This window comes from Abrus precatorius, unplaced genomic scaffold, assembly GCF_003935025.1.
Source record: "Abrus precatorius isolate BTA unplaced genomic scaffold, Abrus_2018 Scaffold9, whole genome shotgun sequence".
Taxonomy (NCBI): domain Eukaryota; kingdom Viridiplantae; phylum Streptophyta; class Magnoliopsida; order Fabales; family Fabaceae; genus Abrus; species Abrus precatorius.
Genome location: NW_020874439.1, coordinates 8,319,612 through 8,333,341, shown reverse-complemented (window position 1 = coordinate 8,333,341; position 13,730 = coordinate 8,319,612). Strand labels below are relative to the sequence as shown.

Genomic DNA, 13,730 nt, shown 5'->3' with positions numbered 1-13,730 from the left:
TAATGATACTGATAAGTAAAGAAGTAAATGGAGAAGGAATTTTTATGGAAGATATATTTAACAAATGGACTTAAAGGCTTCTTTTGTTTAAATTACTATTTTCTTTATTTTCTTTAATGATGTAATTTTCTTTAAGGATCTAAAGATATACTTAATGATATAATTTCTTTTATTTAAATTGTTTCTTTAGTTAACTCAACATATTTTTTTATATATTAAAAATGTCTTTTCTTTCTTTGATAATGTCTTTTAGTTTGTTTTTCAATTCTAACTTTTAGAAACATATATAGTATTTTTTGAATAATTTGCTTAGGAATTCTAAATTTGCTTAAGTGAATCTCAATTCACTCAAATTAGGTGTAATTTGTTTAAGAAAAATATCATGCCTTAAAAAGTCTATTCTTATCATAATTTACTTAAGTCATTTTAACTTCACTTAAGCAAATTTAGTTTTATTTAAGCAACTTGCTTGAGTTTGCTCTCGTCCAACTTTTGTTTAAGGTAATTCATATTCACTTAAGCAATTTGTATTTTGTTTAAGCAAATATATTCTTGCTTAAGTCAAAAATTATGCTTACAGTGTTTGTTATTTGTTTTTTTACTTCAAGTTATTAATATTTAGTAAAGCAATAAATTTGCTTAATGATATGCAAATCACTTAAGTGAAATTCAATTATACTAACATATTCTCACTTAGATGAGCTATATATTCAATTAAGTTATTCACAACCCACTTGTGTGATAATTGTACTCACTTAAGCAACTACTTTAAAATTTACTTAACGTTTAAGTAAAAAAATAACAAAATGTTCAATTCTCACGCCGCACGTTGGAGAACATCTAAATCTCAAAACTTAAATAAAGAAGTCTGAATTATTTCAGTTTTGTCTAAAATCAAGCAATATTGTGCTAAATTATGCATATCTTATGTTTATTTGTTTATAGTGAGGATAAAAAAAAATTAGACAATCACATATTTAGACGCTTTAGTTTTAAGGGAACCATTCAAGCAAATAAAGGATAAAATTTAAGTACAATACCATAAGAACTGTTGTGCTATTTTTCTAAAGCAAAGCAGTATTGATCACATATACTAACCTCGATTATTAGTGTGCTGATCATTAATATTGATCTATATTATACGGATTATCGAAAGTGAAATTCCAACTCTAATTTTAAAAAAACAAAAAAACAGTATCAATACTACTGCACTTGAGTTTTGTTCAATAATTTATAGGTTATTTAAAAGTGGACCCAATAATTGAAGGTGTTTGGAAGTGCAATTTTAGAGAAAGGGGAGGTATGCAAAATTTGTTTCTAAAAGATATTTCAAAATAAAAAGTAATAAATTAACAAATTAATACCTTAATTTTTAATAGATATTATATAACTCAATTTTAAAAATTGTCCTATTTTCCTTTCCCTAATCAAGCCCACTCGCAAACATATCCAAGGAATGGTTGTGTGCATTTCACAAGTTATTACGTCAAATTTTGCTTTGGTTGCTTCTGTTCAGGAATTTGACACAGAATTTGACACCTGATTTCCGAATTCTCTATTTCAGTTCAGAGAAAAAATACTGAAATTGAATGTTACAGTTAAGGAATGGAATCAAGTATTTTTGTAGAATTTGATGTGTAATTACATTATATTTCATGCTAAGGAGAAACTATTTAAATGCTAAAGAGAGCTGTACAGAATATTAACTTAAATAAAAACTGTTATATGCATTATAAAGATTCATGATAATACTGCATCATTCAAAGTTCAATTAATCATTCAAAGGCAGTGCCCACGCTGGAATGGGGAAGACAGAGCCAAAAATGGTGTAGTTAATATGTTAGGCTGCAAAGGCTGAAAAGAAAATCCGGCTGATTGTGGAACTCCAATTGGCTGATGCTGAACTGAACTGTAAAGAGGACAAGACAAGTTAAACGACGGTTCATGTATTGATGTACAGTTTAGAAAACAAATCCTCATTCCAGTATTTTTTTCGCATTTTTTCGCCCACTTTTCTATTTGCAAACCTAAACATACAAGGCAACCCTTGTATACTTGCAAACATGGAAACTTTTAATTCAAAACATCTTTCTCAATTCATAATAAAACCAAACCTAAACAATCTTTATTGGACATATATTAATCTCAGGTAAGAAAAGAACAATTCAAAATTTTGGTTATAATTAATTTAGATTAGAAATAGAAGAATGAATTAAATATGTAAATTTATTGAGTGGAATTTGATTTATATTGAATTTTGAAAATAAATAAATAAACAGCAACACTAATATTTGAAAAAGGTATTGTTAGCCCGAAATTTAGATAATTAACATTTTAATATTTATTTTAGTGACTTTTAATATATTTCAATATTTATAATATTAAGATGTTAACCTAACTTATTTTGAACTACTAAAAAGGAGAAATTGGATCAAACAAAATTTCGGAAAAAAAAAAGAATCTTTCAAATTCCGAATTTCAAGATCTACACTACTCCAAAAAAAACTTTTAAAATGACTTACACAAAAAAAAAAATTAAAATCACCAAACAACTTTAATTTAAAACTCTTAATTTAAACTTCAACGATAAAATAAATTTTAAGCTCCTTAAAAAGTTGGGCCAAACACAAACCAGATATCACAATACATGAATTTTAATCAGAATTGATAAGATAAACAAAGTGTCAACGAATGGGCGAAAGAGTAAATACTCATGACTTACTTTCAAGCGGAAAAATCCTTATTTCTTATATTACCTATCAATTAAGAAATAACTTCTTGAAATTTTAATTTTTTAACAATTATTAATATTAAAAATTTTTTTAGGCCAAATTTTTTATCAACTTTTTGGGGCCCAAAGCAAGTGCTTGACTTGCTTTACCATTGGACCGGGCATGGTGTGTGAAAGCTTTGCTCGTTGAAAAGACGCATCAAAAATATGAATGGGGAAAAACATCTACATGTCAAAAAGACTCTTCCACTCTCTTCCTTTCCTATTCATTCGCAAATATGTAATTTTAATTTGAATTCCTCTTGGATTCAACCAAAAGACAACTACTTCAAAAAATAAAAACAAAAACAAAAGATAACTGTCATAAAATTAAATAAATAAAATAGAGTAAAAAGCTTCTATTCATCGGTAGTGTTTTCTCGTGGGCTATAGATTTGCCCCATCTGGCAGTTTACGAAAAAGTTATCGCTTACACTAAGTGTCAGTAAATCAACAGAATATGTTCAATTTTTTTATAATTTTTATCCATTGGCTTATGAAATGTCTCTTGCATTATTTAATATTCACAGGGATTTAGATATCAAGCTGGGTACCTGTTGCTTACTTAGCCAAAACGACAGTAGTTGAATCTATTTCAACATCTATATTCCATGATATATAGGCTATCCAAAGTAATGAAGCTTTTAGTCGAAAGACGCTACCTTTTATTCATTTTAAAAAGTGCCCTTAGTTTTGCTTTACCTTCTGATAATGAAACCATCTACATGTATAGGATAAGGAAAAGCGAAAAACACATGCAACAACTTACCCGAATGACAATGACAAAGAAGTCTCTGCTGAGTTATGAACTCCATTTTGATCAGGATTTAATAACGTCCAAAATACTACATCACACAATAAACATAACTCAGTATTATCAAATAAAAAGAAAGAGTAAAAAGAGGAAACTAAAAGCAGAAGAATGTAGAACTGTCATGTCCCATCCAAGAAATAGACGTCAAATAGGACAGCTATGTGAATAGTATGGCAGTTCTTGAATTTGAGGGACCAAAAACTTAAGCCATTGTTATATATTATTTGGATCAAATCACTTCAACGGGAGTTTTAGTAATTTGACAGTTCATAATTTTCTTCCAAACAATGTCCAAGGAAAAGGTTCATTCAGAGCACTTCTTGGATAACACTGGTAAACAAAACTAATATTTGCAAAATGAGTTTTAGTTACAAGTTAATTATTTTACAAAGCAACCCTAAACTCACGTGTTCTTGGGTTTATCCAGAATAGAATATAATGATTAGAATTTTACTAATTTATAATTCACAGTAGAATCGAAGGCTCACTTCAAGGTGAACTTTGTTTGGTCAATGGTTTATTGAGTTAATTCCATAACTGCAGACATTTTCACTGCACTGTTGCTCAGTCATCCAGAATATTCCTAATCATTTCTAGAGTTCTAAACAAATTTTTCAGCATCTTATTGCTATTATTTTGCAGAATTTTGCCATATTTTCAATCAATTTTTTACAATATTGGCTCAATAGAAATTTAAGATGTTATAAACACAAAAATAAGCCATTACACATCTATATAGGATTGAATTAGGTAACATAATTATGGTCAGCTAATTTGGTTTCTGTTAAAGCTTTTATGACGGATGATAGAAAAGATACAGGGATTCAATCGTTTTCTTTTTCTATTTCCAGATAAGAGTGTGCAATGGTTTTCAGGTATTACCTGTGTTAAATACCTACTCTTTGCTTTTCAATTATGTAAATAGAAGGATTTCTTGTTGATATCGGAAAATTATTCTCTCATTTAACATAGATCGTTTTAAATTACACAGCAGAATGAAGCTTTCGAAAAACAATTGAATCAAGCCCAATTTAAACTTTCAAAAGTTAAAGGTTACTCTGTAAACATAACTAACCTTGAGAAAGATTACAAATCAAATAGAAGGTAAGATATTCACCTGACTGATCTGAATTATCATTAAAATCCGTGCAAAATAGTACGTTCTGCAATTTCATAAAATGCATTATGTCAAAATCAAGTTAAACAGACATCTTATTAGGATTTCAAAAAATAAAAATAGAATACGTCATGCTTCAAGATTTACAGCATAGTTCCAACCTCTCCAACACCCTGAGATACATTTTGGACCACATCTGCAGGAAATGATAATAATTAAATGGTCAGCAATGTGTAATGTTAATAAAGCAAAGCAGAAAATGAGAGAAGTTTTGAAAAGTGAAGAAAGGCCAAAGAGATGCAAAATTTACTAAGTGAAGAAGAAAAATCAAAGGTGACATTTCAAAACTATCAAAAATCATTCAGAAAAAGGAACATAGATTCAACATATCAAATTAAAAATCATTTTCAACAAATTTTAACTGACAACAATGTCAACTGATCTAAGTTACTTTTACTATAGTTAAAAAAATAGTTAAGGTTGAATTTACCCAAGTTTGAAACACTGGGCTTTACAGCTAATGTCAAGCCAAGAAAACAATCATCGGGATCAGGGCCAAAATCCTGTAGTTTCAGCTCAAGATTTGGCTTTGCCCCTGTAAGTAGTGAAGGAAGAAAACAATAAACAGTAGAGCCAAATACCTATCACGATGCAATTAGTATGAAACATGTAAATATCTAACAAACTGAAATATTCAATACAAGGATACAAAACAGAAAGAAAACAAAATTTCCCTACTCTTGCTACTCAGCTTCAGCTCAAGTGGATCACTGAGTGGACAAGGAACCCATGCATCCACCTGTCCAGTATATATTAGTAAATTGAAGACATTAAGTAAAGGAGAACAGGCTTCGAAGAGAAAGTTACTTGGAAAAATGGATGTTGCAATGACTGATCTGCATCTGGCCTTCTTGATGGGTCCCATGACAGCAGTTGCTACAGAATTTACAATGCAGTAGATATTAGAAAATAGTACTATTTACAATGATATATGTGTATAGAGTGAGAAAGAGATTCTATTGACTGAAGCATACAGTGATCAAGTCTATAGCTTCCAAACTAGCATTTGGAATAATATCAGATAGCTTCATAGGTGGAACCTGTACAAGCATCAGAGAAATTAAAGAAGTGATGATATAAAAAGATGACAACAATATGAATATTACATGACCAGGCTCTGTCACATGAACTCTTACAACTTCATGACCAACTAGGTCCAATAGCCGAGAGTTGTTTGCCCCTATAGTGAAAGCAGTTGAATCTGGCATGCCAAGAATGCTATATACTTTGTACAGTTGATCTATTTCACTGTCAATGGAGAAAAGAAATTTCATAAGATGTGACAGAAAGCATAAATTGTTCATTTTTAGACATAACATATCCCAAATAAAAAAATTCATTACTGTAATAAGTTACCAGTTTAGATATTATCAATATCAACTACAATTGATGGTGGAGGAAAGTTCCATACTTATGATGTGAAAAGGAAATAATCTCAAATGTTTTGTTTTGAACTATTAATAGCAATCTCTTGACTATCAATTTCTCATTGGTTAACACACACCTAAGAGAAGTGTACTTAAGAGAGGTATGAACATTTTGCTTTTTAGATGAAAATAAATTCATACAGAACAAAGAAATGAAGAAAAAACAGGTAAATCTGTACAAAAATGCCTTCCAAATCGATAGAACAAAGTTAATGTACATACGAAATATGAACTTGAAACTTATAATGAAACCATAAAAACAATTATGAGCATAAGTAAATTAGTTATCAAAAATTTGAATCATTACATATTTTATTCCTATGCTTCAACCAAACGTTTCAAATTACAGACAGTGAAAACAAGCCAATGCTCTATAAATTCTTTCCCTATCTTGATCTTGTAACTTTGAATATCCACATTATTCTATCAAGATTCACGAACATGATTGTCCTTTATTTTAAAATCACAAATTGAAACCATCAGAAGCAAAATCCATAATGCCATCCATTCATATTCAAATGCAAACAGCATAACAAGCAGTTATTTTGTTGAGGGAAAAATGTTTAATAAATATGTGGAAGCACAAAAAGCAACATTCAACAAATCAAAAGTAAATATGTAAATAACATAAGCACAATTAGTTGTCATCATCGAGTAAGCTGTTTTACAGTCAAAACTGAAAATAAAAAATAAAGGACTGTAAGATACCTTTCACCAGGAAATAATGGGGTCAAAGTAAAAAGCTCAGCTAATATAGCACCAACAGCCCACATGTCTGCAAATAATTTATATTTGTTATTCACCACCTCAATAAGAAAAGCAAGCATTAATAAATCTGAAATTTACAGCATAATAATGGCAAACAAGTTTGGCCACATAGAATGTGCATATTTGTTCTTCTTTTTCTTTCACAATAGTTCTTATTGAATCAGTTCTGCCTGAATCAGTATTCAGTATTCAGTATTGAAGTGAATATGTTTATATGATGTTCAGAGGATAAAAGCAACACAACTTCAGATCATAAAAGATTAAATGGAGAAGGATGGTATTGCTATAATAGTTGACTTCAATTATTTATTAGCACACAACATCAACAATCAAGCATTATCCCATTAAGTGAGGTCAATCACATGGATTACACAGTGCCAGTCAAAAATTAATTTTTCAAAAATATTATTTATCACTAGATTTCTTTTAATAATTTTTTCTAAAGTTCTTCTAGGTCTCCCTCTATCTTTTTTTACTAGACTAAAAATCATGCCATCCACTCTCCTTGCTGATGCATGCAGTTGCTTTCTTTACACATGAACAGATCATCTTAAACAATTTTCTATCAACTTTTTCACTTTAGGTGTTACAATGTTACTCCAATATTCTCGTGTATACAATTATTTTCTATCTTCTCCTTTCTCATGAGACCACCAATCCATCTTAACATTCTCATTTATATTAATTCCACTTTTCTCTTATGTTGTTCATTTAAGGCTCAAGATTCATTCCCAAATATTTATTAGCATATGTCCCAAAATATGCTATTGCTAGGACTATCTCTATATGCCACAAGCCACAAAAGATCAATTTAACTAAAGGAAAATACGTCAAGCTGACATCAACTCAAAACTTCTTCACACTGTAAAAAATAGCAGTAAAAGGGAATAACAAGGTATCTATCCACAGATAAGTCATCTTTGACATTACCCTAGTGAGTTTAGGATTAACTAATCATCCCCAGCTAATAGAGTGTCTGTGTTTGCTTTTGGGAGACCACAGTAGTTGTTGTGTAAGTAAAAGGCAAATTAAGGCAGAAACCACAATTTTAACTACTGCATCCAAAATCATCCATGATGTCTCCCAAAAACAAACACCAGCACACAGATTAATCTGTTTATCAAAGAAATAGAATGTAGATAAAATCAATAAATAGCATAAACAAAAAGATTATATTTAAAAGGAGACTAATGCCTACCAACAGCAGGAGTATAACACGGGGATTGCAACAAAACTTCAGGAGCTCGATACCTGAATTCCCAAAATAAAAAATGCAATAAATTTGATTATGATGACAAAAACCTTTCAGATAAAATGTACTAACAGAGACACAGACAGTATAAAATCTTGTATGTTATACCCAAAAAAGAAATTTATGTACACATGTAAAAGAAATTAAAAAAAGACTAACAAAGATGACATGAAAGAATATCACTCACCACCGCGTTGAAACATATTGAGTATATGGAGGCATTGATGATACTTCTCTAGCCAGTCCAAAATCAGCAATTTTAAGAACATCATTTGTTACCAGCAAATTTTCTGTACAGAAGGAAACATTCCCATTAATCAAGATCCATATGACTCTTTAGACAGATTGAACTGAAAAATATAAACACAATAATGCACTATAAGAAATTTTCTTATTGAAGTTATTTGCCTTACCAGGTTTTAAATCCCGATGAAAGAATCCTTTCTTGTGCATGTGACTTAGTCCATGTAGCACTTGACTCATAAAGCATCGTATCACTTCCTCGGAAAAGGGCTTTTCTCTTTCCTTTATTAATTGATAAAGATTACCATCCTGAAGAGATGAAATCTAGTGTCAAGCACTGGCTGATAAAGCAAGTATCAATACATAGCATTCAACTTATTGGATTGGCGGGTTTTGGATAAATTACATAGTAGTGAATAACTCTTCCAGTAAATATGCATGTAGCACTGGGAACCACATAACAGTACTACATTTTCTGGCTAACTTTAATATATAAGAAGGCATTGCCCTAGCCCGGTGCTTTTAGGCATTTGAAATGGGTTTTGTTAATGAAGCATGTAAGGATATCAGCATGTTGTTTAGGTAGTTTATCTACCATTTTTGTTTTGTCTTGAATTCTTAGACAACATTTCCTCCTAATTGTTTTTCCTCCTGTTATTTATCAGCAATGTTTTTCCTTCAACTTTTACACAATAAAGTGTTAGACCTCTAATAAGGAAGGCATATGTAAGGAAAAAGAAAGGTGGGCAAGCCCCGGATCAGCAACATAAAAACTGATAAATAACCAACAGTCACAAGTGGGGGATAAATAGGAGAAGGAGAGGGAAGTGGGGCATCTTGGTTAATCACTTGGATTGGACTAGGAGAGATCAGCCTCTCGAATACCTGATAGGAACTGTTACAGGATTTGTTACAAAGCATTCTGCACTAGTGTAGGGGCAATTCCCCAACTAGAGTCATTTCTCAATAATACATGATTCCTTCTTGAACTTTGTCTCTTTTCTTTTCTTTTTCTTTTTCTTTTCTGTTCTAATCTCTTTGGTCCAGTTTTATCATAAAGCAACAAGATATTACTCTTCAATTAATCTTTATGTTGCAATGTGTAAATATCACTCAACAATCAACATCTTTACACAGATGAAACATGAATAGATAAAGAAGAGTTTCTTTACCATGTATTCAAAAATGAAAAACAGTTCATTATTTTCTTTAACAACCTCTTTCAACTTTATGATATTTGGGTGATTCATTTTACGGAGGGCCTGCAGAAGGAATAAAAATCACACAAGTGAGGATAAATTAACATTTAAACAAAATCTTATTACAGTTCCAGGAATGACTGAAAACCAACTATAAGGCTATAACTACCCAAAAAAAAAAAAATTACTGTAGTGCATACCTTAACTTCCCTTAAATTTGTGTATTCTTCCCAGAAACAAAACTTTCTTTTCAACCTTTTGACAGCAACCTGATAGACAAAATGAAGAGCATAATATGGGAAGATATTCCAAAATATAACATCAAAAGTGCAAGTTTGAACCTATATGTTTTAAGTGTCATCTAAATTAGTATGACTTATAGCACCACCTCATAAGGGAGCATCAGAGACAGTGAGACATGCTTTTATAATTTATGAGAAAACATTATATCCATTCGACCTTCAATGCACAATGTAATACATGAATGAATAACATTGTTATCACATTTTTGCACAGAATACCTTTGATGCATCTCATTTTAAACATAATTAATATTTACAGTGAACTTAGATCAACTCTTATCACCCAGGCTACTATTACATACAATTGGACAGTATGTAATTGTTGGGTGCTAATTATCTTTACACAGTGCTTATATATGAAAGAAAACATGTGCAGTTGTAAACTAGTAGGATAGCACTTGAAGACAAATATTTCTATAGTGAAACTCAGCAAAAACCCATGATACATACAGAAAGAGGGTTAGAAATTATCTTTACACAGTGCTTATATATGAAAGAAAACATGTGCAGTTGTAAACTAGTAGGATAGCACTTGAAGACAAATATTTCTATAGTGAAACTCAGCAAAAACCCATGATACATACAGAAAGAGGGTTAGAAATTATTCAATGTAAAACAGCCAAACGTCCATGCACATTCATGGCTCATTTCCAAAGGATCTTCCCTTATTCCTCTAACCACATCCTCTAAACTTAATCAGCAATCAATTCTCCACATATATTCTGGGCTTAGGCCCAGATAATTCAATATGTTAACAGTTTCCATGAAGGTTCCATCCATACTGTAACCAAGTGTGCAAACAGGAAATAGAGAGGAGGCAACAAATAAACAGAATTTAACATTGGTCAACCAACAAAAAAATCTTCAGAGAGAAGATTTACTATAAACATTGAAAATTACAAGGAGTAGTGACTCAATACTTCAATCTTCAATCCACTGTAAAATCAGTATTTAGTATGAGGATTCTCTGTGTGTGTGTGTGTTAACAACTATCCTAAAAGTTTAATATATTATGCGGATGTCAAACACAAACCAGTATGAAAGAGCCATTTTTTCCTTGTGCTTAAACTATTAGACAGAACTCATACAAGAATGAAAACTAAAATGTCTTCATTTAAAACATGGAATTTCAGCTTCCAAGCTTTTCTTTTAATTTTATTAGCAAAAGAAAGAGATAGAATTACAAAAGAAATCTTCAATAAAGAAACAAAGAAGGGAAACTCCTGAAAGCCATTTTCTATGGGATGAATACAACAACAATAGAGGATAATTTATAAAAGAACATGAGTTGATGAAATATGCTGAAGTTCAAAAAATTGCTTTTAGGTAGCAAGAGTTGCTTACAATTTCATAAGTTCTCATATCACGGGCTTTATATACATGACCGCAAGAACCATCTCCAAGCTCTCTCAAAAGTTTATATCTAAAAAGAAAAGGACAGAAATAATTTAATCCACTGAGAGAATTTAGAGCCCAGAAACACACAAGACAATGGATGAAAAGAAACTAACCTTTCCATTATTAGAACTACAACACTACAACCAATGACACTTTGGAGAGACTAGGACAGATTCCATGAAGTCATGGCTAACTGTCAACGCAGTGTTGGCACTTAGTTTGCAGACGTGGGTTAGGGTTAAAATGTAGCATGAAGCATTTAGTGTCATCAATAATCCACTTTTCATTGTAGAAATGATCCACAAAAAGGAAGCAGTCCGTCAACATGTTGCAACCTTCACAACCCCAGTTGACTGGGTGATGTCTTTATCATAGTAAATCCATTTTGATTTTGATTACATTGACTTCAAATCAAGCCCATACATCAGAGAACAGGCATAAAAGCTGTAGTACAAACCAAAATATAAATGTTAGTGCTTTTGAAAACTACAGTAATTAGCCCCCTTCAACATCAAGTGAACAATATGTGCACTTAAAAAGTGCAATAATAGGAAAATGCAATATTATATTATTTCACTATGCAAACTCAGCAAAGAAAATATCACTTAATAGTCAGACAAGCCCATACATGTTGACGCGAAGACCCAAAAGGTTTTGTGGTATTAGCTCATCCAACCTACTCAGAAATCAAATATAACGCTGAATCGCTGATCCAGAAAACAAACCTTCCTATGAAGAGACTAATTCTAACAACACGATGATAATCATGTGTTGTTGCATAAGAATTTAAGCGTATCACATACCCTCTACTCTTATACAATCTTATGACCGTGAATTCAACTCTCAGACCACTCTATTTAATCTTCCCACAAAAATCAAAATCTATTGGTCGACCATCAAGTTACAAAATTAACAAGTGAATCAGTTCAAATAATCGATTTCAGACAACAAAGAAATGGGGAAAAAAAAACGTAAACTTAATCTGTTTGGTTTAGCTTAAAGTACGGGAAAAAAAAAATTCAAAAGTTTCTTCGGGAAGCCAAGAAAAAAAAAATTCCACGGATAAGCCAGTTCAAACCAGCACTGTTAACGAGAACACGAATATATATATATATATATATGACGAAGAACCAAGAAGTAAAAATCTTCACAATCTATCCAGAAAAAACTTTCTTTTAAATTATAACAATCATACACGAAGAAAACGTCAGGCGCAATTCAACCTGTTCAGAAACAATTCAAAAAACACAATCTCTGATATTTTTTTCATTTGTCATAAATCCATAAACTATTGCTTCGACTCAAACGTGTGACAAAAACTCATCTTGATTTTCCAAGACTCATTCTCTCTTAAACAAACCGATCACAAAGGAAAACAATACATAATTCAAGCTGCATTTCACTTTGTTTACCAGCTACAACAAGAGACAACGAAAGCAGCACGAAGAATTGGAAATTGACGAAACTGCACGAAGAAAATTTCGAAAACAAAAATGAAAAGGGGAAGACCTCACCGTGTAAGATAATTGGATAGAAACAGAGCGGAATCGGCAGATACACAAGCACAAATCAGCAATGTGAATGAACTTTCTCGGAAAAGAAACGAGAAAAATGGATTTGGAAGGAGAAAGAGAGAGATGAGGAGAGGAAAGGTTAGAGCGAGAAAATTCGGAATTGCGAAGAGGCCATATGAGAGAGAGAGAGGGAGGATTCCATGGAAGAAAAACGAAGGAGAAGAAACCAAAGTAATAAATATATTAAATTTTTTATTGAAAAATAAAAAACAATATATTAAAGATTAAATAAAATTTAAAAATTTATTATTTTATTCTTTGATAAAATTTAAAATAGAGATTGCTTGGCTGGTAGTGGGGTGGGTTGTGGTCCCCACATTGATATAAAAATGTTGTTGTAAGATTACGGTTTTGCCATCCAACTACTTTAATATTAACAGAAATATGTGTGTTGCCGATTTTATCCCTAGTTATAACTACTTAAAAGACGCTTGGGCCCCAGATTGATCTGGTCGAAAGACAATTGTACCCCTCGTTTTAGCTAGATAAGGGATAAGGGATTGAAAAGTCAGTAAGAATACATTTCGGGTTTTAAAGTCATTTCGTACGCTTATTATTCCCGAGAATATGCTGTTTCAGATCCCTGTGCTAGATTTGCCGGAAACGCCAGGAAGGTTATCCTACCCCTCATTAAAAGATGTATAAAATTTATGAGTTAGTTGCAGTGTCTGGGAATTTTGAAAAGATATTTTATTTTTTTTAACAGGTATGATTATTTTAATATTTTAAAATTAAAAATTATATTTTTTAAGATATATTATTAATTTTTATTATTTATTTAATATAATATCAGTAGTGATAATTAT

The 13,730-nt window shown here is 31.2% G+C and overlaps 1 protein-coding gene across 5 annotated transcripts; it reads right to left on the bottom strand.

Annotated features, from left to right (window-relative positions):
• Positions 1-1,535: 1,535 nt before the first annotated feature.
• On the bottom strand, positions 1,536-13,121 carry LOC113849104 (serine/threonine-protein kinase MHK). 5 transcript variants are annotated; one of them, XM_027478725.1, is made up of 18 exons: positions 12,865-13,121; positions 11,464-11,794; positions 11,297-11,375; positions 9,851-9,919; positions 9,624-9,713; positions 8,622-8,760; positions 8,396-8,498; positions 8,155-8,207; positions 6,897-6,963; positions 5,898-6,009; positions 5,736-5,801; positions 5,569-5,637; positions 5,440-5,500; positions 5,192-5,296; positions 4,863-4,897; positions 4,702-4,747; positions 3,540-3,615; positions 1,536-1,909 (listed from the first exon to the last, which is right to left on the bottom strand). In XM_027478725.1, the coding sequence occupies exons 2-18, from the start codon at positions 11,469-11,471 to the stop codon at positions 1,780-1,782; spliced, it is 1,308 nt and encodes a 435-aa protein (XP_027334526.1). In that variant the 5' UTR covers positions 11,472-11,794; positions 12,865-13,121; the 3' UTR covers positions 1,536-1,779. The 5 variants fall into 5 exon arrangements, with proteins under 5 accessions (XP_027334526.1, XP_027334529.1, XP_027334528.1 ...); XM_027478728.1 differs by having other exon boundaries at positions 1,545-1,904; positions 12,865-13,071; XM_027478727.1 differs by having other exon boundaries at positions 1,545-1,909; positions 9,669-9,713; positions 12,865-13,071.
• Positions 13,122-13,730: the final 609 nt, after the last annotated feature.